This window comes from Acinonyx jubatus, chromosome A2 (assembly GCF_027475565.1).
Source record: "Acinonyx jubatus isolate Ajub_Pintada_27869175 chromosome A2, VMU_Ajub_asm_v1.0, whole genome shotgun sequence".
NCBI lineage: Eukaryota > Metazoa > Chordata > Mammalia > Carnivora > Felidae > Acinonyx > Acinonyx jubatus.
Genome location: NC_069383.1, coordinates 1383075 through 1409714, shown reverse-complemented (window position 1 = coordinate 1409714; position 26640 = coordinate 1383075). Strand labels below are relative to the sequence as shown.

Below are 26640 nucleotides of genomic sequence, written 5' to 3'. Positions count from 1 at the left end.
CTGAGCTGAGATCAAGAGTCCGACACTTACCCCGCTGAGCCACCCAGGTGCCTCTAAAGGTCAACATTTAATGAAACTCCTGGTTAAAACGAGTTACTTGATTTGAGTAAATAACTGAAAAAACCCACTAAGACAAACTGCCTGATCCTTTTTTTGTCTAACCTCCTTGGCAGCTGTAAAAACAATAGGGATGGTTGTAGAAGAGTCCGGGTTGATGGGATCAGAAGGTGGGGGAGGGGAGGTGTTAACACAGCGCCCGCCCCCCCCCCCCCCCCCAAGTCTGCAAGTGACCATGGCTCAGGGGGGCCACTAGGGGCTGCAGTTGTGGGATTGCTCTGCCACACACAGTGGCCGAGGGGCCATTTTAAGGCAGCGCATCAGGGGCACCTGGCCGGCTCAGTCAGAGGAGCGTGAGATTCTTGATCTCCGTGGTTGTGAGTTCGAGCCCCGTGTTGGGTGTAGAGATTACTTAGAAAAATGAAATCTTAACAACAAATAAAGGCAGCCTATCAATCTGAGTAATGTGCACATGGCATGATAACAATTACATGTTTACCTGAAAAATTAGGGTCTTTTATTTATTTATTTTGAAGGTCATGTAGTCCTCTTAACAGAGGGGCGCTTGTGTTTTGGATTCTCTGATTTTTCTTTCAAATGCTACATGGTTAGAATTGGCAGTGCTTGTTATGAAGGCTCCCTGCAAAGCAGCTCAAAACGCTCCTCCCTTCAAGGCCCGTGCTGGTAACAGGGAGGTCGTTGGCTCTCTTGGACACGGAGGCAGAGGGCTTCTGTCGACAGCCTCTCTCCAGCAGACCCTGCCGGTACAGGCGTGCAGTATGCTGAAGGTTAATTTGCTCAAGTTTAAGGGAGAGTCAAACAAAGCTGGTGTAAAATATCATCGAATAGGCCTTCATTTAAGGAACTGTGTCTAACGTGTGGTGAGGGGCCCGTGTGGATGGAGACCTTCCCTCAGGAGCCTTGTGCAGAGCTGCGTTTGCGGAGTGTGGGCGTTCGGTCTAATGGGGACATTCACAAGTGGGACAGGTGGTAAGCCCCAGAGACCAGCAGACCAGTCTCAGTAGGAGACGTTGGTTCGCATGAGTGTGACTTGTGGAAGGCAGGGGTTTTCAGCTGCGGTGTGACGGCCATGATTGAGGACGCTGTCCTTGAAACGTGTGGGTCCGTGCTTTGTCACGTAACTACTTGCAGTGTTCTTTCTAAAATTACTTGAGCTTTTTGATAACTCAGTCTCCTCTCCCGTGGTCGCATCGCAAGAAGGTGAGGAGGTTGGGGGGGCACCCCCGCTGGGGAAGCCGCACCGTCCCTGCAGCACGACCGTGCATACCGCTGTCTGGTCCCCCGCGCACCGCGTGGTGCTCAGCTGGGGGCCTCTGACCGGGGGGAGAGACACCCGTGCGCCCGCAGAGCGCCGTGTAAAGGAGAGGGAGAGGAAGTGTAGGACTTCAGAAGGGGAGCAGGGCTCTGCCCCACGCCCCAGGGTCTGGAGGAGCACCCGTGTGCCCCCCGGCTCTGCGGCCGCCCTGCTTAGGTGTGCTCACCTCGTCCGATGGGTTCCTCAGACTTGCATTAAACCCGTACTGAACATGCTGTTTTCCGGCAGGATTTACTTCCTTCGGGTCGGCAGGTCACGGGGGCCTCACTTCCTTCTCGTCCACGGCGTTTGGTGGCAGCGGGATGGGCAGCTTCAAATCTATATCCACTTCTACAAAAATGGTGAACGGCAGAAAAATCACTACAAAGAGGTATGGTGTTCGTCTCTCTTTCAAATAAGTAGGCATAACGTTTCACGGGTGCCACATTTCCTGTTGACCACCTCCCCCAGTAGCTTGACACACAGGGTGTCTGTTAAATCTGGCACCATTGGGATCTTTTAACGTCCAAATTAGAGCTTTTGCTTTTAAACCTCTGCTGAATAATACGTATCAGAAATAACGCTCACTTAGAGGCACACTTGACACGCGTGATGACGTCACAGTTCGCGCATAGTGAGTTTTGTTGGCGACACTTGCCATTTTGATGGCTAGTGTCTGTGCGTGTGTTCAGCGTTCGGCCATGTGTACCTGAGACAACTTTTACCTCAGCGTAAATGTGTCTTCTGTCTTCGGGAGGGACTGTCGTCAGTAGGTTGCCTTCCGCTGCTGTGTTTTTAACCCTCCGCGCAAGCGATTTCACGTATGTCAGCGGGCACGATGTGTTTTCAAAATACGCAGATACGTTCACATGCGTTTACGTTAAAAACAGGTTCTGAGTGCGTTTTCTCTTTCAGAATTGTCGAGAATGGCGAGGAAAGAGTAGAAGTTGAAGAGAACGGCCAGTTAAAGTCCTTAACGATAAATGGTAAGGAGCAGCTGCTGCGCTTGGATAACAAGTAACACCCGACGCTCGCGCCGCGTAACAGAAAGTAACAGACACGTAACTGTAACAACCGTAACGAACCATATCGGGCGCCGGTGAGGAGTAACAGAAACATTGTTTTTGAAGATTTCACACGAACTCGACTCTCAGTATAACTGTACCTAATCTAAAGTATTTATACACAGCTCATCGGAGCCCTATTTGTCATAGACTCTTGAGTTTATTGTTGGGACCACATAATAGGACCATTGGGTTTTTGTTTCGTTTTGTTTTTTGTTTTTGTTTTTGCCTTTTTTTTTTTTTTTTTTTTTTGTCTTTAAAATTGTTGTAAATCTCTGTATGCACTTTGCTTTCTTATTAAACGTGATCCAAGGTGGCCGTGACCCTTTCGTACACTAACACCAGCACGGACCTGCTTTTCCATCGTGTTTGAAACGTGAGCCAAGTAGAGTCAGCCTGCTGTGAAGTTAACATTGCCAGGATGAATCTTCCACAAAAAAAATAATTTCAGTCTTTTTCAGTAATTAGTAGTGAGAGATATTAATGCATTAATGGTAATACATTTCTCGTTTAATATAAATTGAGGATGTTTTTCTAGTGCATGAATGCTGGCAACTTAGTAAGTTTTGACAATTGTTTATGTAATGTTAAGCTTAGGTTTAAAAAAGTAAAGCTGGTAACTGGGTCTTTGTCATTTGCTTAAAAAAAATAATAAATGCGAATGTGTTTGGTGCATTCTTTCCTGAGTGGGGCTACAGTCTTCTTGTGTCTGCGTATGATTTTGTGCCTGGGCTCGCGGGGCTGCTTCGTTACCGTTTCCTTCTGTTCGTGAAGGTGGGTGCTGATCTTCCGTTCCACGTGTTCCTTTCCCTCAGCATATTTGGAGAGTGTACGAAGAGTCTCCTATTTACGTTCTAGAATGATTAGCAGCGTATTGACACTTCCCGTGTCGGTAACAATTTTACAGAGAAGAAAGAAACAGCTATGCAGCTCTTCATTCCTAGTAGGTTCTAGTTTTCTAGGGTACGTTTGACGCGAGCTCACTTAAAGATGTGATATGTACGGCAAAGTCTTGCAGTGACAGAGATGCGGGCAAAAATAAAGGCCTTTTTTTTGTTTCTCAAGGTGTAAAATCTGTTACAGTCACCGTTAAGAACTAGAATTCCAGCCACAGGAATGTCAAACTAGACTCGGGTTGCATTTGAATGACCCCACTCGGCTTTGTTTTGGATGAGCGGCCGGGTCCTGCCTGAAGGAGAGGAGGACCAAAGGTGCTTACTCCCTGACGGACACATTGGCCTCTGTGCAGGCCCAGTTGGAAGGCATCGGGAACTTTACAAAATCAAGTGTGTCTTTATTGAAAACAAGGGATATTTTAGAAAATCTCGTAGAGACGGTTTAAAAAAGCAAAGCACTACAGAATTCATTGCGAGTATGAGAAGACCGTTGAACCCAGGGAAACCCGTGAAAGATGCCGACGTGTGTTGTCCTGAGGCCTCCGTGCCTCTGGGGAAGAGCGGCGTGGAGGGAGGTCGCCGGAAAGGGCTTTGCCGGATGCGGTTTCACGAGCTGAAATTCTGACGCTGGAAAGCCTGCTCGTGTTTATGCTGTTGGGATAGACGGTTTCTCTGTTCCTGGGGAACCGTGGTGAATACCTGGAACTAAACAGACGTGGAATTTCACAGTCGTCAGTGACGGTGGGCGGGGTGAACCTCTTGATAGAGCAGGTCAGCGGTCCCCCGAGGACACCGGGTGCTGACGGCGGGTCCCGGGTCAACCAGTACGAGGTGGCGCTTTGGGGAGGCGCTGCACCAGAGCGGTGGTCTTGACGTTCTTGAAGCCGGCAGAGCGGTGGGTGCTGCTGGGCGCGCTTCCCGCCGTAAACCGTTCCTTCTCCTCGAATGGCACACGCGGGAGGTGTCTGACTCCCAGAGTCTTTCTGCTGAGGTTTCTTGGTGGAGGGCATCCCGGTCAAGTGGCCAAATGTCCACTCTCAAGTGGCATTTGAGAACATCACCTCTATTCTGCACTTGTGCTGTTGGTGAGAGTGTTTGTTTGACGAGTCAGTTAACCGGAGGAGCTTCCTTGTTGCTGAGCGGTTTGTATGTATGTACGTGTGTATTTAAAAAAAATTTTTTTTATTAGGAGTCCGAGAGCGCGAGTGGTGGGGGAGGGGCGGAGAGAGAGGGAGACCCAGAATCCGAAGCAGCTCCAGGCTACTCGCTGTTTGAACACTTGCTGTTGTGACCCGATGACCTTTTAAAAAATTACACGGATACGAGACTCTGTGACCATCTAAGGTGTTTCTGAGGGGGTTGGTACTCGTGCATCAGGTAGTTTAATGATGCAAGTCCTCCGAGAAGCATTGGCTTAACTTCTTCTTCCTCTGTCGCCATCTCCTGTGTTCTTAACGTCGGCGCAATGTTTCCACTTTGGTTTTGGGTACTTTTCCCAATCTGGTCACTTGGGCCACTTTCCGATCTTCTTCAGCTGTGAAAATGCTGCTCCTTGTACTTCTGTGAGCTGCGTTAAGTAGGCGTAGACCTTGGTTCAGGCCAGATGCTTTTCTCTTGTCTAAATTAGCTGTTTGATCTTGACAGCTCAGAAGGTCAAGCTAGGGAAAGTGGTAACGGCTCTTACTCCTGTCAGTGAGAAATGGGGAGATCCCAGTGACCGCCGATTTCCAGAGACCAGAACTAGCTGGGACTTGGGCAGTGTCGCTGGTTAGGGAGATGCAGGGGGAGGTGCCACAGGCCTGTCACTGGCGGTTCACTCCAGGGCAGCAGACGCTTTCTTCTTGGTTTGTGGCCGTTGCCCTCCGACCACCTGGCTGCGTGAGCCGTTTATTGGGGAGCCGGTCGTTGGTCCTTTTCCTGCTGTCTGAGCATTCAGGAAACAGGGGATCTATTCTGGAGTCCACGTGCCCCGAGAACGGGGGCCCACTTGGTGGGGGCACTACTCCCCGAGCTGGTGCTCGAGGAGTGAGCCCCGCGACTGCCAACCCACCCTGTTCATTTCTCCTTGTTCCCCTGGGAGGTCACTGTGCCCTGCTCCTCCGTGCGAAGTCCTGACCAGGCCTGGTATGGGGGGGCTTAAGGGTGCATCTTGGTTTAGGACACTTCTTTCCTGTTTGGATCACTGAGCAGTAAATGGTCCGTTTCGTGGTCTAATAAACCAGTTTATCTCACATGGGACTGATGTGTCCCAGGAAGGAGCGTCTCGCTGTCATGTCCCTCTCGCCAGCCCTCCCTCCCCTCGTGCTGGCAGCTCGGGAGACTGCGTCCTCGTACTGAAAGTCCTTCCTTGCATGGCCCCCGACACTCACAGAAAACAGGCCCTTTAGTAAGCGGGCCTGCCCCAGGGCCTGGGGCTGCAAACGGTATTGCGGAAGCACGGCAGTGGCTCCTTTCTCCTGCCTTGGGGAGACCCCTGTACTTGCTGACCACCTGCCGTGGGCCTCTGGCCCACGCCTCGCCCTTCCCCTCCCCTCCCCTCCAGGACTGCTCGCCCTAGCTGGTACCGCAGCGGGGCGGGGGCTCACGGTCCAGTCTCTTCCGGAGGCAGCCGGACCTGCCTGTGGGAGTGGGAGCCTGAGCACAAGTGCAGCTCGTGGCACCGTCCCTCCATCCCCAGACGGGCACGCCGTCAACAGCGGTGTCGTGGGGCCCGGAGCCCGTGCGAGGCTTGTTTCTCAGGCATTTTCTCCAGTTTTGTCACTTCCACAGCAGAGTTCACGGGTGAGTATCAGTACACGTACATCTCTTAACGTGCGCACCATGTCACGTAGCTGTGTTTCTTTCCCAAGAGTTCTTCCGAGATGCTGTCCCGCCTACCATCCGGACACGAATTTCCCTTGCAGAGGGTATTAAGCGCCCGTATTTCCCAGTGTTGATGGATGGGTCCGTCAGAAATACCGCGAATACACAATGTCCTGTCACATGCACTCTGCTTCCACTAATAAAGAGGTAGGAAAGTCGGACTGCCAGACCAGAGATGTTCAGTTGTTTTCTCCTTCTCTGGCCGCCCCCTTGCCGAGCTGACCCTGGTCGGCCTCGAGGTGGCCGGGGGGCTGCCTGGCCACTCCGCCCACCCCTGAAGTTGGGAACGTTGTTGCTGATCAAGCCTGGGCCTGAGCAGGCAACCTCTTACCTGAGACGGGGCGGGGGGGCTCGCCAAGGCTCTGCTGTGAGGCCAAGGCTCTGATGCCATCCGGTCTGGAGCCGGAACAGAATGAGCCGTGGCCTCCGTCCCTCGCCCGGTCTGTGCAGAGTCCGGTGAGCTGTGGTGAAGTGTTCAAGGGCCGTTCAGAAGGCCCGAGGAGAGTTGTGGACTGTGCCTGTCGGGCGGAGACGGGGCGCCCAGCGGGTTCTGGCGTGGCTGGTGTGTGGACCCGGCCGCCCCGCGTGGCGTGGGCCCGCCTCCGGCACCCATGGCAGCCTCGGCCTCCTTGTTCTGTGCAGCCTGGCGGGGAGGCGGGGGGCGTTGCTGTATTTTCTTCCCACACGGTGTGGCATTCTTGCAAACCGCAGTCTGTTCTTGTGGGAGGAGGTCTGTTAAATTTGGTTCCTGGAAGTCGAATGGTTGGAAATGTCCGTATGAAAGTTGACGGTCATCGCTTCCCACAGAGAACGCTTTCCCATCAACAACGGATTCCTCGCATAACTGTGAAAATCCTGGCTGGGTGGTTTTTTGTTTTTTTTTTTTTAAAGCGGGCCCCATGCCCAGCACGGAGCCCATCGTGGGTTCTGAGATGAAGACCTGAGCCGAGGTCGACAGTGGACCTTTGATCTGCGCCACCCAGGCACCCCCGGTGTTTAAATTTTACATTTCCCTGGTCAGTTAGATGGCCATCTTTCTGTTACCTTGGCACACATCCCTGGAGTGCTGGGACTCCCTGGGTTCCTGTCAAGTTGTGGTTTCTTGGGCCTTTGCCTGCTCTGTTGAAGGTGGTCTTTGCAGTTGTCTGTCCGTTACGCGTGCCGTGGGCGGTCTTGATTTCTTCTCCAGAAAGGTGTCTCTCTTTTGGTCTTTGGTTCAATCCCCTCCATCTTGTACGATGGGAGATTTTCTCATTTTCTTCACTTTCACGTGTATATTTCTCTTTAATTCACGTGGTGCGTTTGTGAAGTGGTCTGACTTTCTCCCAGATTCCCCCCCCCCCCCCCCCCCCGCTGGTCCCTGTCTTGTATGCTGCTGTCACTGTGTTGCTGGACTTCTTTCTTTCTCGTTCTCTCGTCTCAGGCCAGGATCACACTGTGTCAGTAGGAGTGGCTGCCTCAAAGGGCAGCTCGCTTTCAAGCCTATCTTGGGTGTTCTGACACTTGGAAACGAAGGGCACGGCGACTCCAGGTACCCGCCTCTGTCTGATGCCCTTTCCTGACTGGCTGTTGTGTATAAGCAAGTGAGAAAGTAAGTTTTTATGTTGCCTTTAATCCAGTCACCTCACTGTGTTCTTGGCTTAGAAAGGTATCTACTTTTATAGCTAGAGAGCCCAGCTAGATTTCTCCTCTCTGCTTCCCGCCCCCATTTTTTCTTAACCTAATCGTTAATACCGACCGTGCGCACTTCCCTCCTTGTCCCCAGTAGGCCTGGTTTAAGTCCCTCTGACGGAAGTCCCCAGGGCTCCCGAGGGTAGAGGGGGCCCCGGCCCGGCTCCCGTCTCACCCGGAAGCCGTGCGTACGCTCTGTCCGCTGTCTGCGAGAGGAGAGGGGACTTGCCTGGAGAGCCTTCTGGCCTGGGCACGTTTCCAGTCACTGAATCTTTGAACTTTTCTGCTGTTCGTGCTGGTGTGCATTTTCTCCTTGTGAGTTAAGTTCTGTTTTCAGGGACCGAGTCCATGCTGTCGAGGCTCTTGAGGTTTCGGTCAGCGTGTGGGGAGCGTGCTTTCTCCCTCCTCGGGTCTGTTCTCTACACCTGCGGCTTTCGGGTGCCGGCCTGTTCGTGTTAGTCCTTCTGGAAGCCATAGCTTCTAGTATTTTCCTATTAAGTACCTAGTTTTAATCTTTTTTTTTCACCGCGGTTCAGTTTTTGTTTTTTTTTTTTTAATTTTAGACCGCGAGCCTGGGGGAGGGACAGAGGGAGAGAGGAGAGTCCTGAGCAAGCTCCACGCTTAGCACAGAGCCTGACATGGGGCTCGATCCCACGACCCTGGGATCATGACTTGAGCTGAAATCAAGACTCAGACACTCAGCCAATGGACTGATCCACCCATGTGCCCCCAGAATATTTATTTACAGCCTTTTTGTTCACAAATGGGAGTCTTTGAAATTACTGCTGAGTTCAACCTATATAACATTCTTCATTTTTGCTCATTTCTAAGTGTGTTGTGTTTTTTATTTCCAGTCAAAACACGGCCTATAAAATATGAGACATCTGTTTGGGATGAGTTGTTCAGAAACAAGTTTTTATCTAGTTGATTCTGTCAACTTTTTGCTGCTGGGTTGTTTCTGTCTCTTAGTTTAGATATTTCTGTCCATATATATATACCTTCTAAATATGTTTAAAATATTTATCTAGAATTTTTGAGTGAGGTATGGAGTCTGATTTTTATTTTGCCATTTTTTTTTTTTTATCTAGCCATATTATATGAATGGCTATTCTGTCCTTTTCCCCAGTGAAATGTGATTTAATTCTTTTTTTAGAAGTTTATTTACTTTGAGAAAGAGGTCGTGTGAGCAGGGGAGGGGCAGAGGGAGAGAATCCCAAGCAGGCTCCACACTGTCAGCACAGAACCCGACTCAGGGCTCAAACTCAACGAACTGTGAGATCATGACCTGAGCCAAGATCAAGTCTTGGATGCTTAACTGACTGAGCCACCCAGGCGACCTGAAATGGGGTTTCTTTAATTCTTAGTAATTTACCTTTGGAGGTTTTTTTGTTTGTTTGTTTGTTTGTTTTTGGAGATAGCTCATTAGGATTCTCCTATAGTGAATAAATTTGTTACGGCCTGATTTTTTTTTCACATTTTTTTTTTAATCACGTCTATTTTTAATTTTATTTTTTATTTTTTAAAATTGATACCCAAGTTAGTTAGCATATAGTGCAACAATAATTTCAGGAGTAGGTTCTTTAGTGCCCCTTACCCACTTAGCCCATCCCCCCTCCCACAACCCCTCCAGTAACCCTCAGGTTGTTCTCCATATTTAAGTCTCTTGTGTTTTGTCCTCCTCCCTGTTTTTATATTTGTTTCCCTTCCCTTATGTTCATCTGTTCTGTGGCTTAAAGTCCTCATTGAATGAGTGAAGTCATATGATGTTTGTCTTTCTCTGACTGATTTCACTTAGCATAACACCCTCCAGTTCCATCCACGTAGTTGCAAATGGCAAGATTTCATCCTTTTTGATTGCCGAGTAATACTCTGTTGTGTGTGTATACCACATCTTCTTTACTCATTTGTCCATCCGTCGATGGACATTCGGGCTCTTTCCATACTTTGGCTGCTGTCGATAGCGCTGGTATAAACATGGGGGTGCATGTGCCCCTTCGGAACAGCACACCTGTATCCCTTGGATAAATACCTACTAGTGCAGTTGCTGGGTCGTAGGGAAGTTCTGTTTTTAGTTTTTTGAGGAACCTCCCTCCTGTTTTCCAGAGTGGCTGCAGCAGCTTACATTCCCATAGTTATGTTTATTTTTGAGAGAGACACACACACACAGCACGGACAGGGGAGGGGCAGAGAGGGAGGGAGACACGGTCTGAAGCAGGCTCCAGGCTCCGAGCTGTCAGCACAGAGTCTGACTTGGGGCTCGAACTCATGCACCGTGAAATCATGACCTGAGCCGAAGCCAGACGCATAACTGACTGAGCCCCACAGGTGCCCCAAGGACTGACTTTTAAAGATACCAGGCCCTTGACTCAGCAGCACACTGTCTGCCGTTCACCTGGACGGTGTGGAGGTACTGTCACCCAGCAGGTGTGGGTCAGCCATGTGCCTTCCCTCTGCTCACTCCAGGGCCGGGGATGGAATCTGAGCACTCGAGCTTTGTAAGTGGCACCGTCTGGGGCACCTTTTACCTGAGAGAAGGGCATGGTGGGAGGTATACAGCAGCCCTAGGTGCAAAGGCTCCAACCTAGTTCGTGATTTTGTGTCACCAACTTTTAGAATTACTGTGCCCTCCACTTTTGCTCTACACTTGTTATTTTTCATTCTCGAGAGATCCAGCCTGTGAGTGGGGGGAGGGGCAGCGGGGGAGAGAGCGAGAATCCCCCAGCCGGCTCCGGCACAGAGCCTGACGTGGGGCTCGATCCCACGACCCCGGGATCATGACCTGAGCCGAAGTCAATCAAGGCTCTGGTGCTCGACTGACTGAGCCACCAGGCGCCCTTCTGGTTTTGCTTTGAATTTTCCCTTGAAGAGAATTTCATAGCGCTGCTAGTGCGTCGTTCTGACCGCTGAGCTCAGTGGACTGGGGTGCTGCGCTTCGGGCCCCCAGGCCCCATGGGGACGGTTGGAGCAGGGGGCTGGCCGCTCTGGCATCTGGGGCTCTGCCTGCCTTTTCCTTGCGGGGAGGGCTCGGCTGCCCAGGGGCTTGCTCTCGGGGTGTTCTTGTGATGAAAGCACGTCCTGGAGTTCCCTGGCACATACCCTCATCTAATAGGTTTTGGAGAGACTTAACAGATGTGTTTCACAGAAGACTGAGTAACTTTGAGCAGAAACGACAACTTTTTATGTGGATTGAAGTGTGTGTCTTCAGAAAAATCAGTTTTATGAACATACAGAAATAGGATGCTTATTCCGTTCTATGACGCGTCTGTTCAAGATTTGTCTTAGTAATTATGTCAGTGGTTCTTCATCTCGACAACCAAGTCCTGCTTCGGACGTCAGTTTCCAAAGACCGGACCCCCACCCTCCAGAAAGAAGGGTCCTTTGGATTTCAGGGCGCGCAGGACTCCATTCACGGCTCCTTTGACACGCATCACAGGTCAGGTGTTTGGGAAGGAGGGCGTGGAATTTTCCTCTCCCCACACCCTCTCACCCCACACAGATCTCTTCCTCTTGAGGCCCTGTGGCTGCTAGAGTTAGCGTTGTGTGGCCCCGAGACCTCCCTCAGGGTGGCTGTAGGAACCCCCGGGGCTGTGGGGCCGTGCGTGGGTGGGCTTCTGCTTCCCCCCAGCATTTTCTTCCCCCCGCACCCCTCTCCGTCCTCTGTGGCATTTGGTTTGTACGCTGGCTGTCGGCAGTCTCCAGCAGGGCGTTCGAACATGACCCCCGGTCACGTAACGGGGCCGGCTCCCGGAAGGGAGGCCGAGCGACCGCAGGCAGGTGAATCCGGATAGACGATCCACAGATGAGCTCATGAAGCCTCCACATCCCTTGCTTTCCAGCTTCATTGTCCTCGAACCGAGCAGACGCCACAGGAGACGATGATACGATAAAAGCAGCTGATAGACCCGAGTTGCAGGCACCAGCAGCTTCACTCCCACGACAGCCCCGTGGCCTGGATCTGTGGCCTTGTCCGCTTTGCACACGAGGCTTGGGACACTGAGACGGTCAGTGGGGTCCGGCCCCTCCGCCCCGGCCCGCACGTGCTGTTCGTCCAGGGATGCTGTGCGATGTAAACTTCCCCGGCGAGGCCTGTGCCTAAGCCCGGCCTGGCCGGTGCGCAGAGAATCTGGAGCAGTAACCGTAACCCCGTGTTTATCAGGCGGCTGCTGAGGTGCCGCTGGTAACTGACACCCGGCTGGCCTGCGCAGTCCGTGGTCCCGGCCGAGGGAGGTGTGGTCGGGGACGGCAGCCACCCTGGAGGCCTGCGTGCGGTGCCTCCGGACGGTTAAGAGGCTGTGTCCTCGGTTTTTAACAAAATGATACTTGTCTTAAGCTGCGGTCCTGGTGGGGAAGGCGGCAGCACTGGGGCTCCCGGGATCTTTGGTCCTTTGTCAGTGGCTCTGTTGTGGCCCTTAGCGTGGGTTCACGCGTGCTCTGTCTTCCGTGGGGAGGGGCTGGGCAGGAGTTCCTTCCATGTTCCCCCTCCTGTGTTCCACGGCCCTCCCTGCTGGAGCCCGGGCGCCACGGTGACTCGGTTTCCCCTCCCGTGACGTGACGGGCGCCGTGTGCTTAGACGCCGGCCAGCTGTTTCGGGAACTAGTCCTTCAGTCCCTCAGCAAGTAGCCTCATCTGTCCGCCTTCTCGGTCTTGCACGCGTCACCGTGCCCACCACCTGCCGGCTGCAACTCCGGTGTCCCCTGGTCGAAAAGCGCTCAGGGGCTCCGTTGGCTTAGGCGACGTTTTAGGATTTGTCTCGTGCCCACGCTTCCAGTTCCTGTCCCACGCCTCTCCGCGCCCGCTCCGTTCTACGTCCGGGTCCCGTCATGGCGTGCGCCGCCTCCTGTGGTTTTCCCGTGTCCCTCTGTGTCCCCGTTGCAGGGACTGCGCCCTTGGCTCTCCTCGGCTCTGCTCACTTTTGTCATCCGGACACTGGCCGTCTGTGCTGTGTATAGGCGGAGCACGAGGTGGGTGGCCCTGACCTCATCGTGGGGCCGAGTGTTCACGCGTGTCCTGTCCTGAGCTTTGTAAGAACGGGGGCCTCGTCCCACGCTGGTCTCCGGGGCCTGGCACGCTCCGGGCCCTGATGCCTGAGAGAGTCTTCTGATGGGCCGGTGGCGCATTTCTGGATGTGTGCGTCATCTCACGTTGCATGTGTGGTATTCATGATTTGAGTGAGTATGGGATTAACGCTCTCCCATCCCCCCAAAAAGCAGCTGCAGCCAAGGCCTCTTGGATTGTACATATTTGGGAAGAGTGGTTCTGTTTTTATCTATGGAAGTTTGTTTTCATTTGCATCTTATCAACCCAGAGCACACTCACTGTATCTGGACTCCATTTGGGGAGAGTGCCGGGCGTTAGCCGGGCCGGCTGTGTGCTCGGGGCAGCTGCCCAGCGTGCCTTCCATAGCTTCCTGCTGAGTTCATGTGCTTTGGCCCCGGAGACCGGCAGACCGTGTTTTTGTTTTTAAATTTGTTAACTTGGTGCTACGGGGGCAGGATGTGTTCTGGTATATTTAGTTGTCCAAAAGAAAAGGGTGCTTGGAGTGTTGTCACTAACACTCCCAGTTTAGCTGATTCTTGTGCGAGAAGACAGGCTTGCGGAAATTATACCAAAATAGTAAATTTGGTATGGGTCGTAGAACTGGATGGGACTTGTTTTTTTCCAGCTAATTTGTAGCGCCTTCGTAAGGTACAGAGTCAAGTCAGATTGTTTAAAGGATTCACGGTAAATTCCACAGAAGAGGATGACCTAGTCAGTGGTAGTACAGAGCAGGAAGAAGTGAAAAATGCGGCCGGCCGTTAGAAGTGACGTGGGGTGTGGGGGAGGAGACGGGAGGCCCAGTGCTCACTGTTTGGTTTGCATTCCTAGTTTTAAGTTACGCCGGACAACCGTGTGGCTTTGTGAGAGGTTTTGTCGGTGCTGGGTCCCTTCTTCCAGGGCGATCGTGCCCAACGGGGGCCGTGGGAGACCCCTGCCCGCCCCGCCGACCCCGCACCCCGGCCCAGCACTTGGGCCTCGCTGGGCTGTGGTTGGATGCGATGTCAGAACAGAGGCTTTGGGAGTGGCGGGGAGGCAGGGACACTGGCCCAGGCTCCGGCTTCAGTGGGAGGGGTTGTGTTCGGCTTTGAGGAAGGTAAACAAGGCCGCTTCCAAACTGAGGGGAGGTGAGGTGGGTTCCGATCCTGTGGGACTAGCCCTCCCTCAGAAGCTCCCTGTCATGTCCCCACGCGGTGGGGGCAGGTGACATCCCGATGACGGGTTGAGTTCCTTGCACAGCACGTTAAGTGTGTGGTCGGGACCTGCCACTCTGTCACGGCGGCTCGTCCCGACACCGGGCGCGGGCATCCCTCGTTCCAGATGCTCTCGGACTCCCTCTCCACGTCCCCGTGTCTCTGAAGCAGCGGGCCGGGGGGATTGGGGGGACAGGTCGCGGCCGGTGTGGAGTCTGCCGCGCAGCTCCCAGCCCGGGAGGAGGAACGGGCTTCCCGCCCCGGCGTGAGGGTGGCGGTGCCCTGGGTCTCGGGTCGATTGTGCCCTTCGTTCTGATCAAAACCAGCCCTCGAATCCCCTTTCACCAACAGGTGGGGGACGGTGGCCTCCTGTCAGTGCCGCCAGCCCACCGTGCACATAGCGGGTTCAGTGCGTCCTGCGGAAAGGATCCAGTGAGACCTTTGGGGGGAGACCGTGATTTAATCTCTGCTTCTCATTCCCTTTCTTTATCTCCTTTCCCCAAATCATCTTTCCTGGTGCCTGAGACACCGTAAAGTTTGTGGGAACTTTGTGGGGTCAGTGACTTGAATGTCCCTGCTGCAGACCCGAGGACCTTGGGAGCTCACGGTGGCGTGACAAGCCCAGTCACCGTGTCCCCTTTAAGGGTCGACCGTGTGGACCAGAAGGACAGGTGCCAGCTGCGTGTCCTACCACTGTTTCTGCAAGGGTCCCTGTGGACCTGACAGCCTGGCTCTCCACCCTGGCCACCCGCCCTTATGGCGCCGCCCTAAGTCCCGATGCCCGGACTGTGCCGCGGGGCTCTAGGGAAGAAGCTTCATGAAGGCGAGGCCTGAGCAGGAGTGGCGCTAGGATTTGCCCGGGAGGATGGGCTCGGGAAGGCAGGGAACACAGGCGCCCGGGCCCCTGTCCCCTGTCCGGAGCTGGTGGGCAGGCCAGGGTGCTTGGGCAGGGGCCCCCTCCGAGGGACGTCCTGCAGGGAGCGCGCCTGATTGCCCCGGGTTCCCGGCAGTCCTGGATATGGTGCCCTCCCACGTCCGTGATTTGCTTGCCTTCTGAGCCCTGAGCGTGTCAGGATCCGAGAGGCGGCCTGGGAGACGCGGGCCAGTCTGCAGGGGACAGACGCCTTCACGATCTCTGTACATGGGCACTCCGAACGTCCTCGAGCTGAGCACCTCAGGGACTTCTGTCTTCCAGCCACACAGCAAACGCAGGGCACAAGGCGTCCCTGGAAGCCAGTGTGCGTGCACGTCCTGGGCCTGGGGAAGTGAAGGCAACGGGGACAGCACAGCGTCGTAGGCCCGGTGCTTCTTCCCCCGGCCTGTGCGGCCCTCGACCGGCCAGCAGGACCGCACCCTGCCCGTGGTGGCCTTCCAGCTCCCGAGGACCCGTCTCCCAAGGGCCGGCGTGCACTTTGTCTGCAGCGTAAGTGCCGGAAATGAGGCCAGCCGTCCGTGCCCGGATGGGTTCCCTGCGCTTCCCGGGGGGAGGTTGCGTCTGAAGGCACAGAGCTGTGGACGCCAAACGGTTGTGGAGATCGTGGGGGAAACGCCACCTCTTGTCGCCGGTGTGGAAGACTTGGTTCCCAGGGTTCCCGGGGTGCGGTTAGCAGGGTTGGGAGCGCTGCAGCTCCCCCCGCCACGAGCCTGGCCCCTGCCCTGCCAGGCCCAGATGGAGGGATGCCGACGTTTTGTGTAAGAGCTGACGTTGACATGTTCTCAGATGATACGCCGTTGTGCGCGAGGTGTGATACTTACGGATCGTAGGGAGCGTGGGAGGTGGGACTGTGTGGGGCAGGGAAGGGATAACGGGTCCCCCACAGCAGTGTCTCCCTGCTGCCGCAGGGACTCCAGCAGCTTCTTCCTTCCAGGTGGACGGAGCTGAGCACGTGCTTGGGCGGCATTCTGTGCGCACGGAGCTGTTCCTGGGGTCGGGCGTCGCCCCATTTGCCAGTATTCAGGTGTTGGGGTCACAGGCCCCTCCCCGAGTGCTCCGCGAGGCCTACGCACCTGAAGAAACCGAGGCCCTGGCTCCCCTTTCTCCGCTTCCCACTTCAAATGTGGGTTTTGCAGTAGAGTCTCCACGTAACAGTGGTTCCTTCAAACAGCCGCACAGCTCCTCCTCCGCGTGTCGGAGAGTTTTTACTTCTGTTTGTTTGCCGAAGAGCATAATGTCAGCTGAGACTCTCAGACCCCGCAGAGGTGGGCTCCCCCCAAGGGTTCCCCTGGCCTTGCCCTTGGCCCTGTTCACCGACGCCCCGCTGGCCACCTTCCTGCTCAGGCACGGGGTGGCCCTCGGGTGAGGCGCCCGTCCAGGGGGATGTGGCCGCCCGGCCCAGGGCATCCGTGCGCTGTCAGCCTAGTCATCGGATTGGACTCAGGAACCTGCAGTGGGTCAGAGGGCCTCACCGGAAACGTGTCTCCCGGCCGTGTTCCCCGGGACCAGCGGGCATCCCCTCCCAGCCTGGAGGTCTGCTTGGTTACCCGGCTCCACGAGCAGCGTTTCCGTTGGGGCCTGCAGGTGGGACCCCGGGGCGGCAGACTCGGAGCTGTAGGCCGGCACGGAGCCAGGCTGGGCTGCCGTGCCGGGGCGTCCGGCCGCCGGAAAACGTTGAGCACGCGTGGTGGGCACCCACAGCGTCCAGAGCCGTGGGGGATTCGGAGGCTCCGTGAGGAACCAGGGACTGGCTTTGGCAAACCTCTAAAGCTCAAGCCCCACGATGCAGGCCGCCCGAAGCCTTGGGATTTCTCAGCAGTGATTCCTGTGCTCGGTGGGGGTGGGGAGACCGTCGGATGTGGCCCCTCGCACCGGCGTGGCCCTGCTTCCGGTGGCCAGCGCTCCTGCGTGAGGGAGAAGTTCACGCCAGGATTTGGGGGCCGGTCCCCGCGGCTCAGGAGTTAGGTCCACGAGATGAGCTTTAGCGGGCTGCAGAGCCATTTAGGCAGGTTGCCCGGGACAGGCGCCTGTCTGTTCCCAGCGCTGAGCCGGGCACCGGGTCCGGAGGAGCCCGTGTGAACCGCTGTGATCGGCACAACTCCGTCCGCGACCGTCCTCTTGCCGCACGCTGTGTCTCGGGTGTCGCCCCAGCTGGTGCTCCTCCGCTGGGGGGCTGTGGGCACGGAAGGGAACGGGGAAAGCTGGCGGGCTTGAGTGCGCGTGCGGGGCTCACGCTCGCACGGGGCTTCTTGTGGCTCGGGGTTGTACGTACCGGACAGAGGGTGTTCGGTGAGAGTTGCTCGCTGGGTGGTGGACGCCCCCACCTCCCTGGAAGGGAGGGTTGGTAAGAGGCTCCGGGAATGCCCCCACGTGGTCCACCCTCCCCATCAGGCGGACAGTTTCACAGCTTCATTCCCCATGTCAAGCGTATCTCTGGCATGCGTGCCCGGTGGTCCAAAGCCTTCGGTGAATGAAGCCCGAGATCATCCCTTGAACCTGACCGCTTGTCCTGATGGTATCCCTGGTGTTCACCTGTTGTGCAGAGTTACTTCCTGTTGTTTAAAAGACCGGTAGAAACACACCTTTGAGAGCAGGGAGGGCTGTTCCATCTTGGCCGAGTCTCTGGGGCGACAGATGGCCAGCGCACGGGGCCTCGGCTCTGAGCTGGCAGGAAACGTGTTGCCGCGGCCTCCTCAGTGTCGTGTGTGCACAGGCTCCACAAGTAAGGCCGCCCGGGAAGGAGGCGGGAGGCTGCCACCGCCGGGTTGGTTCTGATGGAATGAATTGTCCTGGGGGGCCCGGCCCCTGGGCAGGGATTGCCGTGGGACACACTCCCTCCTGGGAAGGTCGGGCGTGCATCCGGGAGTCACTGGTGTGCGTGAAGGGGCGGGCGCGGAGCCTGAGGTCAGGCCCCCACCGTGCAGAGGCTGTGGTAAGACCCTTTCTCCCCCCCCCCCCCCCCGCCCGCCCCGGAAGCCGGATGCCCTGGGACAGGAGGAGGGGAGCGGTCCGTGTGAGCTCACGCCTGCCCGTCCTGTGCTTTCAGGTGTGGCGGACGAGGCCGCCCTCCAGGAAGAGCGCCTTCGCAGAGGCCAGAGCGCGCTGCCCTCCCAGCCGGCCAGCACCAGCGGCCCCTCGCCGAGGTCACACGGGCCGGCCGCTCTGCCCAAACACCAGTCTCCGCCCGTCTGCGAAGAGGAGGACGAGTCGGGCAGACAGCGGGCCGCCGGCAGCCCCTGGAACCCCTTCGTGCTCTCTGCAGGTGTGCAAAGGGGCACCGGTGTGGCGCGTCCCCACGGGGACGCCCCCCTTCCCTCCCAGGACCAGAGAGGACAGAGATCGTTGCTGTGCTGTTGTGTCCTGACCTGAGCGGGCGGGGGCCGGGCGGGGGCGGGCGCCCGGTAGCAGCAGGGGGGAGGCACCCGGCTCTCGACTCCCCTCCCGGGCGCTCCCCCCCCCCCCCCCCGATTAAAACGGGACGCCGGTGTTCCACGACGGTATGACGCATGTTGTCTTGGGCAGAGGATGACACATTTTGCTTTTACCTTAAATGCTCCTTTCTGTGAGTTTCCACTACGTGCTTGAGCCTTCATAACTTAGGGACACACGCCGGGCCCCTCGCCACACCTGCGGGCACCCTGCAGCCTCGGGGAGGACACGTTTTGCGTTTGCTGCCTGTCCCTCGTGCCTTCGTCTGTTTCTGGTTGAGAGCAGAGCACCCCGTGTGAGGGTCCTGACGCAGCCGTCCCCCCGGGCAGAGTGACCCCGTTTCTCCGGAGCCCTGGCTCTGCCCCCCTCCAGCTTCTTGACTTGCCGTGGGTCCTTGGGGCGAAGTCCCCGTGGAATTCTGGATTGCTTCTGCGGGTCCTGCTGTGCGTGTAGCTTTGATCCTGTGTTCCCAAGTCCAGCGTCCTTTTGGTTCGAAGCGTCTGTGGCCATCTTGGTTGTCACCACTGGAGGTGGCCGCGGTGACCGTAACAGACTGTGGTGGAGAAGACCTCCGTCCTTCCCCAGTGTCGCAGTGACACGAAGGCATGCGGCCAGGCTAATTCTGTGGGCCTCAGCAGGACGTGCCGTCACGGCCGGGAAGTAGAAGGATGAGCCTCGTCCCTTTTCTCCCCCCAGAACTTTCTATCTGGGAATCGCACCCCTCCAGCCTCTCCGGGTCTCCTCGGATAAGGCGGAGGGGTGTGTCAGGGTTTCGAGGAGGACAGAAAGAACGTGCCACTGCCTCGAAGGCGCATGGGGCGTTGGACCGCGGCACAGGGCCACGCGGGGCGGTGCAGACCCGGCCGCCGGCTGGGCCGTGGCGCGGTGCTACCACAGGCAGATGGACCGTTCGCAGACCTCTGCCTTTCCCTGTGTGATTGGAAGAAAGGGCTGTGTGAATTCAGAACTCATTCTGCCTTGACTGGGCCCGTGGACGTTTTCCCGGGGTTGATGGTCAGCTCCTGATCTCCAGTGGTCTTAGGGCAGGCCGGGCGGGGGGCAGCGCGGGGGTCTTCGGGCGTCTGGGCAAGGGGCTGAGCCGGCCGTTCGCTTGGCTTGAACACCTCGCCCTGGGAACGGTGATTTAATGGGCTCTGTCGGGTCGTAAGGACACCATGAGCCTACGTACCAGGTCGGAACATCCCAGCCCCCAAGAACGAGGTGCGCAGAGATGGGCTCCCCGGAGCCTCATTCAAGCAGACGGCCGGCTCCTGCGACAGGACGTCCACCAGTAGACCCGGCCCGAAGGGAACATCCCGAGTTCGGAACGAGGCCCGTCCTTGCCAGGTGAAGCCGCCCGCTGCCCTGGGTCCCCCAGAGGCCACTCCTGCCGAGAGCACAAGGAGAGTCGGGAGTTCGTTTCTTCCTGTAGAAGAAACGGCTGATTCTTGTCCCTGAAAACGTGAGGAGACGTTTTGGCCCGTTTGTACCATCGGGTCCCCACCAGGCGTTGTTGCGTGCGGAAAACTAGTTGCCCGATGATCCTTGGCACGAGTCTGTATGCAAAAGAGGCGGGTGACAGGACTTCCCGGTCACCAGACCCTTTTCCTTGGCCACGGACAGGCTGGGAGGCTGTGTTCCTGGAGCTCAGCCCGTCCCCCCCCCACCTCGAGGACTTTCTGATGCTCTTGGGCCACAGGGTGTGAGGTCTGGAAGCGTGTCAGAGTTAAACGCCCTGGAGGTGAAGACACGGTTCCTTGCAGACGTCTGGGGAGCTCACGCCAGGCGCTTTGGGTGACCTCCTTACTGGAGACGGTGTAGCTGCCCCAGAGGAAGGGTCCACAGACTGAGAAGAACGTGCGACAGAATCACCCAGTTGGACGGGAAGCCGGCTCAGGGCCGCCCGCCACCTTCGGGTGCTTCCTGCCAGCAGGCTGCTTTGCTTCTCTGCACAGTCCGCTTGCGGCTCTTTGGCCGACGCTGCCGACTCGGACGCCAGCCAGTAACGAAGGCGGGTCCCTCCGGGAGCTCCCCACGCCGCCCCGGGCAGGACCACCGGTGCGCTCCGGGGGGCCCGGGGGGCCGCAGGACAGCTTCCTGCCGCATTTCCAAGCCTCGGGGAAATTCTTGTTAAGAACGCCGCATAATAAGGAGCATGGTTCCCCAGGTGCCCCTGCTCGCACCTCGGGGCTGGAACCTCCGCTCCACGGAGGGGTCCCTCGGAGCCCGCTGGGAGGCAGCGCGGGGAAGTGATCCTTTGAGGTTGAAGGTGAGCTCTCGCTGGACCTGCGCTCCTCAAGGCGCCGCGTGCGTCGTTTCTGTGAGGCTCTCCCACGTGGAGGACGCGGCCGATCCGATTCCGGGTGCGTGCGGACGCGGCGCTGGGACAGCAGTGTGTGCGCAGGGACAGGCGTGGCGGCCCTGTGGCCCCGGCTCCCGTGGGCGGCACAGGTGCAGGGCGGTGCGGACCGGCCTGCCGCGTCCCCGTGTCGTTCGCGGTTCCGCGGAACGACGAGCCCCCGTCACACTCGCGCCTGCTTCATTTTGGAGGACACGGGCGCCTCGTGTTGCCCCGTGTCGCCTGGAGCCGGTCAGTCCTAAGGTGTGGCCGAGCGTCTGTCCCGTGCGGATCCCCCGCGCCGCGGGTGCCCCAAGAGCACGGAACTGTGTGGAAGGAAAATTATCATTCAACAAGAAGAAGACTTCACGAACGAAAGAATAAACTTGACCCTTTTTCCCCTTTTCCCTTTTCCTTTGTTTGGCCTGCAGAAGGCGCCTTACCCAGGATGCTGTGGGACGCTTGGCTTTGCAGAGGGCAGCGTGGCACCGTGGGACGTGTGCCCCGCGTCTCACGCCCGCGTCCGCTTGGGCAGCTTGGGCGCGATACTAACCCAGGCGGCTAACCTGCTTCTCTGCCCGCAGCTCCCACCGGGGCTTTCAGACGTTTCTCTCTAGAGGCGGGGGGGTCTTACTGCGTCCTCGCTGCCTTGAGCTTCAGGTGGCCGAGGGGCCGTCTCCCGCAGGCTTTTCCCCGAACACAGGACCCGGTAAGAAACCGCCAGTGACTCTTACGATGGCCCACATGTACCCGATGCCCTGCAGACCCCGGCCGCGCTCACGTCGTCTGTGCGATGCGGTGCCTGCCGGCCTCCAACTCACACCCCTGCACGGGCGTCCCTCTGTTCTGCAGCTTCGATCCCTGAGCATCCGAGGGGGGTTTCTTTCCTCATAATCCCGCTCTGCTTTGTCTTGGGGGGGGGCCTCAGGGAAAGCTCGCTTTGCGGAGGTTAGGAGCTGACCCCCCCACCGCCCTGCTGGGTGGTTGCTGACACCCCTCAAGGTTTGCGCCACGGGTGTGGCTTGGGGGGGGACCTGGGAGGGGGCCTGCCCGTCAATGTGGAGCCTCCCCACTGCCCCGAGCACTTGGCTCCCTTGGTTGGAGCCCTGGGCATGCGTGCAGCTCCTGTGTAGACGTGTTTGAGTCAGGGCAGGGGGTTCCCATCCAGCATCTGTTCCCTTGCGTGATTCCAAAGAGGATCCCCAAGCAGACAGTGGCTGTTGGGGCAGATAAAACTTTCTTGGCTCAGCTCTGGGAACTTGCTTCCAGACCGACCAGAGAGCCCCCCCGGGCACCTTGAGGCTCTGTGACTGGTTTGCAGCTGTCTTCAAAAGGGGTGCTTGTGTGCAGTATGTGTGAGGGTCCTGGGGCCGCGAGGCCTCCGGCTGGTCGGTGTCCCCCATGTGCCCCAGGTGCACGGGCCAGGCACCTGCCGGGCGGGATGTGTTCAGCAGGGGCCGGTCACAGGTGCACACGCTCCACACCCCCGAATCTTGTCATTTGAGCCGAAATCCCTTTAGTTTGTCTCAAGTTACTTTTCTGTCATCATCTTAAAGTTTAAAATGCCTGGTAGCAAGAGAGGCATTGTAATAGGGAATGGGAACGAGGAGTTGCCTCCCCGCCCCGTGCCGCAACCACAAGTGCCCTCTGGGAGAGGGGCTGGGGCTGCGGGGGCTTCGGGGTCCCTTCTGGGTCAGGTGTTAGGGTTTCGTGACCGGACCAGGGGCACAGGCTCCCCGTGGTGGAGGCAGGAGAGTCTCACAGGCCCTGGCAGCCTGCCCCACGGCCCGCAGTGTTCTGCTGGGTCCTTCTCCCCGCCACCCTCAGTCGTCTCGGTGAAGGCGGCCCGGGCGGCGGCATTTGTCTCCCTTGGCGCTGATGGGCTTCCCCGAGCCTCGGACACGAGCACCTGTGTCTCGGTGGTAGGTCAGCACGTTCTTCTCTTTCTCCTTCTCGGGTTATTTTCCGAGTAACTGAGTCTGGCCGGCGGAGGGGAGGCCACCGTCCCCCTCTGCGCAAGGAGCCTCTGAGACGTTATGCCCACCGTGAGGCCGCGGCTCCTGTGCAAGGAGCCCTGCGGTCGGCCGGGCCTCCAGCCACACACACGTGCGGCCCCTGGCCCCTCCTCCCTGCGTGTTCGTGGGGGCCCATCGTGGGAACCGTTCCCTGTGGAGGTTCCTCCAGGAAGACCGGGTACCTCCGACCGGTAGTCACATCTGATACAGGACACGCCGACACGTCCCCAGACCGGCTCTGGTTCCCTGCTCGACTCTTGGGGCTGTTCTTCCTCCGTCGTGCCCTGGATCGTGGCCTTTGGGCCCCGTTACCTGGACTCGCCTCAGGCGAGGTTGTGCCTGAGCCCCGCCCTCGCCCCACTGGGGGGGTCAGCCCTTCGCCTTCGTCCCGCTCAGAACTCCGCGGCGCCTTTCCCAAATGCTTGGCCCGGGCCCGCGTGGTAGCCCCGGTGAGACGCCGTGATGCCCGGGCTGCGGGGGAACGTGGCGGGTCACGTGGGTCGGTGAAGGACTGGCCGCGTAAATACAGCTTTCGTTACCTGGATCCGGCATCCGGCCCGCTTGCGGGCTCAGCCGAGGGCTCTTCTAGCTCGTTGCCGGACCGACGAAGCACCAGGTGCTCGGCCGCTTCCTTTGCGGCCCTTTGGACGAAACCTCGAGGGGGCGCCTCCCACACGTTAAGCAGTCGACACGGGAGAAACGGAAGGTCTGCGTCCTCAGGCGAGACCTGGGGACGAACACCCCAGAGCCCATGGACACAAGCCCGGCCCACAGCAGGGCTTGTCCCAGCAGACGGGACTCGGGTCTGGCCAGTGCCGGAGGGAGCCTGTCCCTGGGGCGGAGTCAGCCCTGCCGGGTGGGGTGCGAGGGTGCCCAGGGGTGCGAGGGCCGTGTGGAGGCACAGGGGTGTGGGGGCACGGGCGTGAGGGCCGTGGAGGGGCGAGGGCAGAAGGGTGAGGGCTGCGCAGGGGCGAGGGCACAGGGGTGAGGGCTGCGCAGGGGCGAGGGCCGTGTGGAGGCACAAGGGTGGGGGGCATGGGTGTGAGGGCCGTGCAGGGGTGAGGGCACAGGGGTGAGGGCTGCGCAGGGGCGAGGGCCGTGTGGAGGCACAGGGGTGAGGGCTGCGCTGGGGCGAGGGCCTTGTAAAGGGTGCAGGGGTGTAGGGGCACAGGTGTGAGGGCTGTGTAGGGGTGCTGGCTGCCTAGGGGTCTAGAGGTGCAGGGGCGAGGGCCACGTAGGAGTGCGGGCGCACAGGCGTGAGGGCCGTGGAAGGGCGAGGGCACAGGGGTGAGGGTCGTGTGGAGGCACAAGGGTGCGGGGGCATGGGTGTGAGGGCCGTGCAGGGGCGAGGGCACAGGGGTGAGGGCTGCGCAGGGGCGACGGCCTTGTAAAGGGTGCAGGGGTGTAGGGGCACAGGTGTGAGGGCTGTGTAGGGGTGCAGGCTGCCTAGGGGTCCAGAGGCGCAGGGGCGAGGGCCACGTAGGGATGTGGGGGTGCAGGCGTGAGGGCTGTGCGGGGCGCAGGGTGGGGTCATCAGGGGCAGGGTGAGCAGAGGAGAGCGTGGGCTCAGTGCCGCCCCCCTCTGGGCGCGTGGCTCCGATGCTCTTTGAACAACGTCAGAGATGTGACTCTGCGGTTTGAAGAGTCGGTCACGCTGTGGATGTGGCCTGGGGAGAAGTGGGGACAGCCCGACTGTCCTGTGTTAACGTGGGCGAGTGTTTGGAAGCGCTTGCCTCTTGGTGGGGACGCCGCTGTACTTCGGAACAGTGTTTGACAAGCCGTGTTTCCTTAGGACTCAAAGAAGGTGGCAAGAGGAAGAAGCCGAAGCAGAGGGACGAGTCCAAGAAGAAGAAATCGACCAAAGGCAAGCACTAGGCGGACTCGCAGCCGCGCGCCTGCTGCCGGAGCTGGCGCCCAGCCCGCCCCGTGCCGTAGTGCGAGGCGCGCACGAGTTAGGTAGCGGCACCGCTTGGCCACCGTCCCCACACTGCAGCTTCTCAGCTCGGGGACGGCAGGAGACGGGAGTGACGGTCGTGGGCGGAGCCTGTCCCCACTGTCCTCGCGTCTCCCGGCCCTCAATCCGACAACAGCGGCTCCCCTGAGGGGGTCGGGGACCCGGCTCCTTCCTTCCGACTGTCGAACACGATGCCGACTGCTGAGCTGTTGTAGCGTCAGAGGTGTGACAGGTGCGGGCGGGTGATGGAGTGTGTGTCCACGGAATGCCTCTCTCTCTTCCCGGCGGGAGAGTCCTTGGAGCTGGCGCGTAGTTAGGGGCGGGGTGACGTCATCGCACGTCCTGCATGGAGTCCGCACCGCCAGGGGTCTTCCCTCCGGGTTACGGGGTGTCCCAGCCGCCTCCCTGGGGGCCCGTGGGTGAGTCTCTAGATATAAAGTCATTCCTTAAATTTACCAGAGTTTTAAGCTCCGAGGAGCCCAAACCTGACCTCGAATATTATTTAGTTTTTGCAAATTCCATCTTTTTCTCTTGGACCCATGATTCTCCTTAGCACATGCACAGGACCCTGCAGAATTTTGTTCGGTAATCCCCTCTCTGCTCTTTGTTTGGGTCATTCTGGGGAGACGCACGTGCTGTATTCACACACACACACACACACACACACACTCAGATTGGAACGAGGGCGCTGAAGAAAAGATTTCAGTTGTAAACATTGGCTCCTCTAAAAACATCGTTTATTTTCCTAGCAGTTTTTTTGTGTCCACTTTCCTGCACTTACTTCTTTGCGTGATCACCTGCTTCTTAACCCTTTGGTTCTACTGACTCGATCCGTGCCGCGCCTAACCTTTTCTGCGCGCTTCCTGCCCAGGCCTTTCCTCCGTAACACAAGGGCCAGCTCACACCGCTTGGAAATGGGGGCTCGGGGCAGAGCTTTGACGTGGTGTGAGAATGCCGCTGTCGTGAATGTGGCAGCCACCGGCCCCCGTGGCCCCTGTAGCCAGCCGCGTCGTGGGCGTCGTGGGTGTGGAAGCCAGAAACGAGTGTAACTTTGCGACTCTGAGATGACTGTTAGGGGAGGGGTGCTTTGTTTTGTTTGGCTTTGGCAGGGAGGTGGTGTGGACTGGTATTACGGCTTACCGTGGAAAATGTACCCATGAAAACATACTGTATTTTAAGTGCTATCAGCAGAAATAAAACGTAAGCGCCGTCTTGGACTGCTGGCTTGCCGTCATCATTAATGTCCGCTAGTTACACCGTTATTAGCGATCAGAAAGAAAACCAGCCATAATTGTCGTTTCAATTACGAAAGATAAAGTGATAATTAGGGCAAGAGCCTGGGTTGGGAGCTGCATTACTGTGAGATGAAATGTTACTTTATTTATTTGTTTTAAAATTTTTATTTATTTTTGAGAGAGAGAGAGAATGTGGGGGGGAGGAACAGACAGAGAGGGAGACACAGAATCTGAAACAGGCTCCAGGCTCTAAGCTGTCAGCACAGAGCCCGACGTGGGGCTCGAACCCACGAACCACTAGATCGTGACCCGAGCTGAAGTCGGGCGCTCAACCGACCGAACCCCCCAGGCGCCCCTGAATTGTTAACGACCACACTGCCACTGATTGACCCTGTGGGAGCCCAGTGGCCTGGCTGGCAGCATGGGGGACGCTGGGGAGGTGGGAGGCACGGGCTGTTGCGACCTCCTGGCTGGGGGTATGTCCTGACCCGGGCCCCGCTGCAAACCACGGGCTTCTGCCGTGGCCCCTGGCGGACCTGGAGCCTCTCCCAAGGGCACGTTTGGCTCATGGGTGCATCTCAGGCACTTCCACACCAGAATTCGCTGTCGGTCCCTGGGGAGGGAGGTGGCTCAGCAGGCGCGA

General features: G+C 57.8%; 1 protein-coding gene across 5 annotated transcripts in view; it reads left to right on the top strand.

Annotated features, from left to right (window-relative positions):
* The window catches only part of DNAJB6 (DnaJ heat shock protein family (Hsp40) member B6), a 68506-nt gene extending 42527 nt beyond the window's left edge, over positions 1-25979 (top strand). For 4 of the 5 annotated variants that reach the window (XM_027051266.2, XM_027051263.2, XM_027051264.2 and 1 more), the window contains exons 7-10: positions 1622-1763; positions 2288-2358; positions 18073-18288; positions 24601-25979. In XM_027051266.2, the coding sequence (XP_026907067.1) occupies positions 1622-1763; positions 2288-2358; positions 18073-18288; positions 24601-24683 (512 nt within the window). In that variant the 3' untranslated portion in view covers positions 24684-25979. Of the gene's footprint in view, positions 1-1621; positions 1764-2287; positions 3123-18072; positions 18289-24600 lie in introns of those variants that run through there. The other variant, XM_027051268.2, reaches the window with a different exon arrangement.
* The last annotated feature ends 661 nt before the right edge of the window (positions 25980-26640 follow it).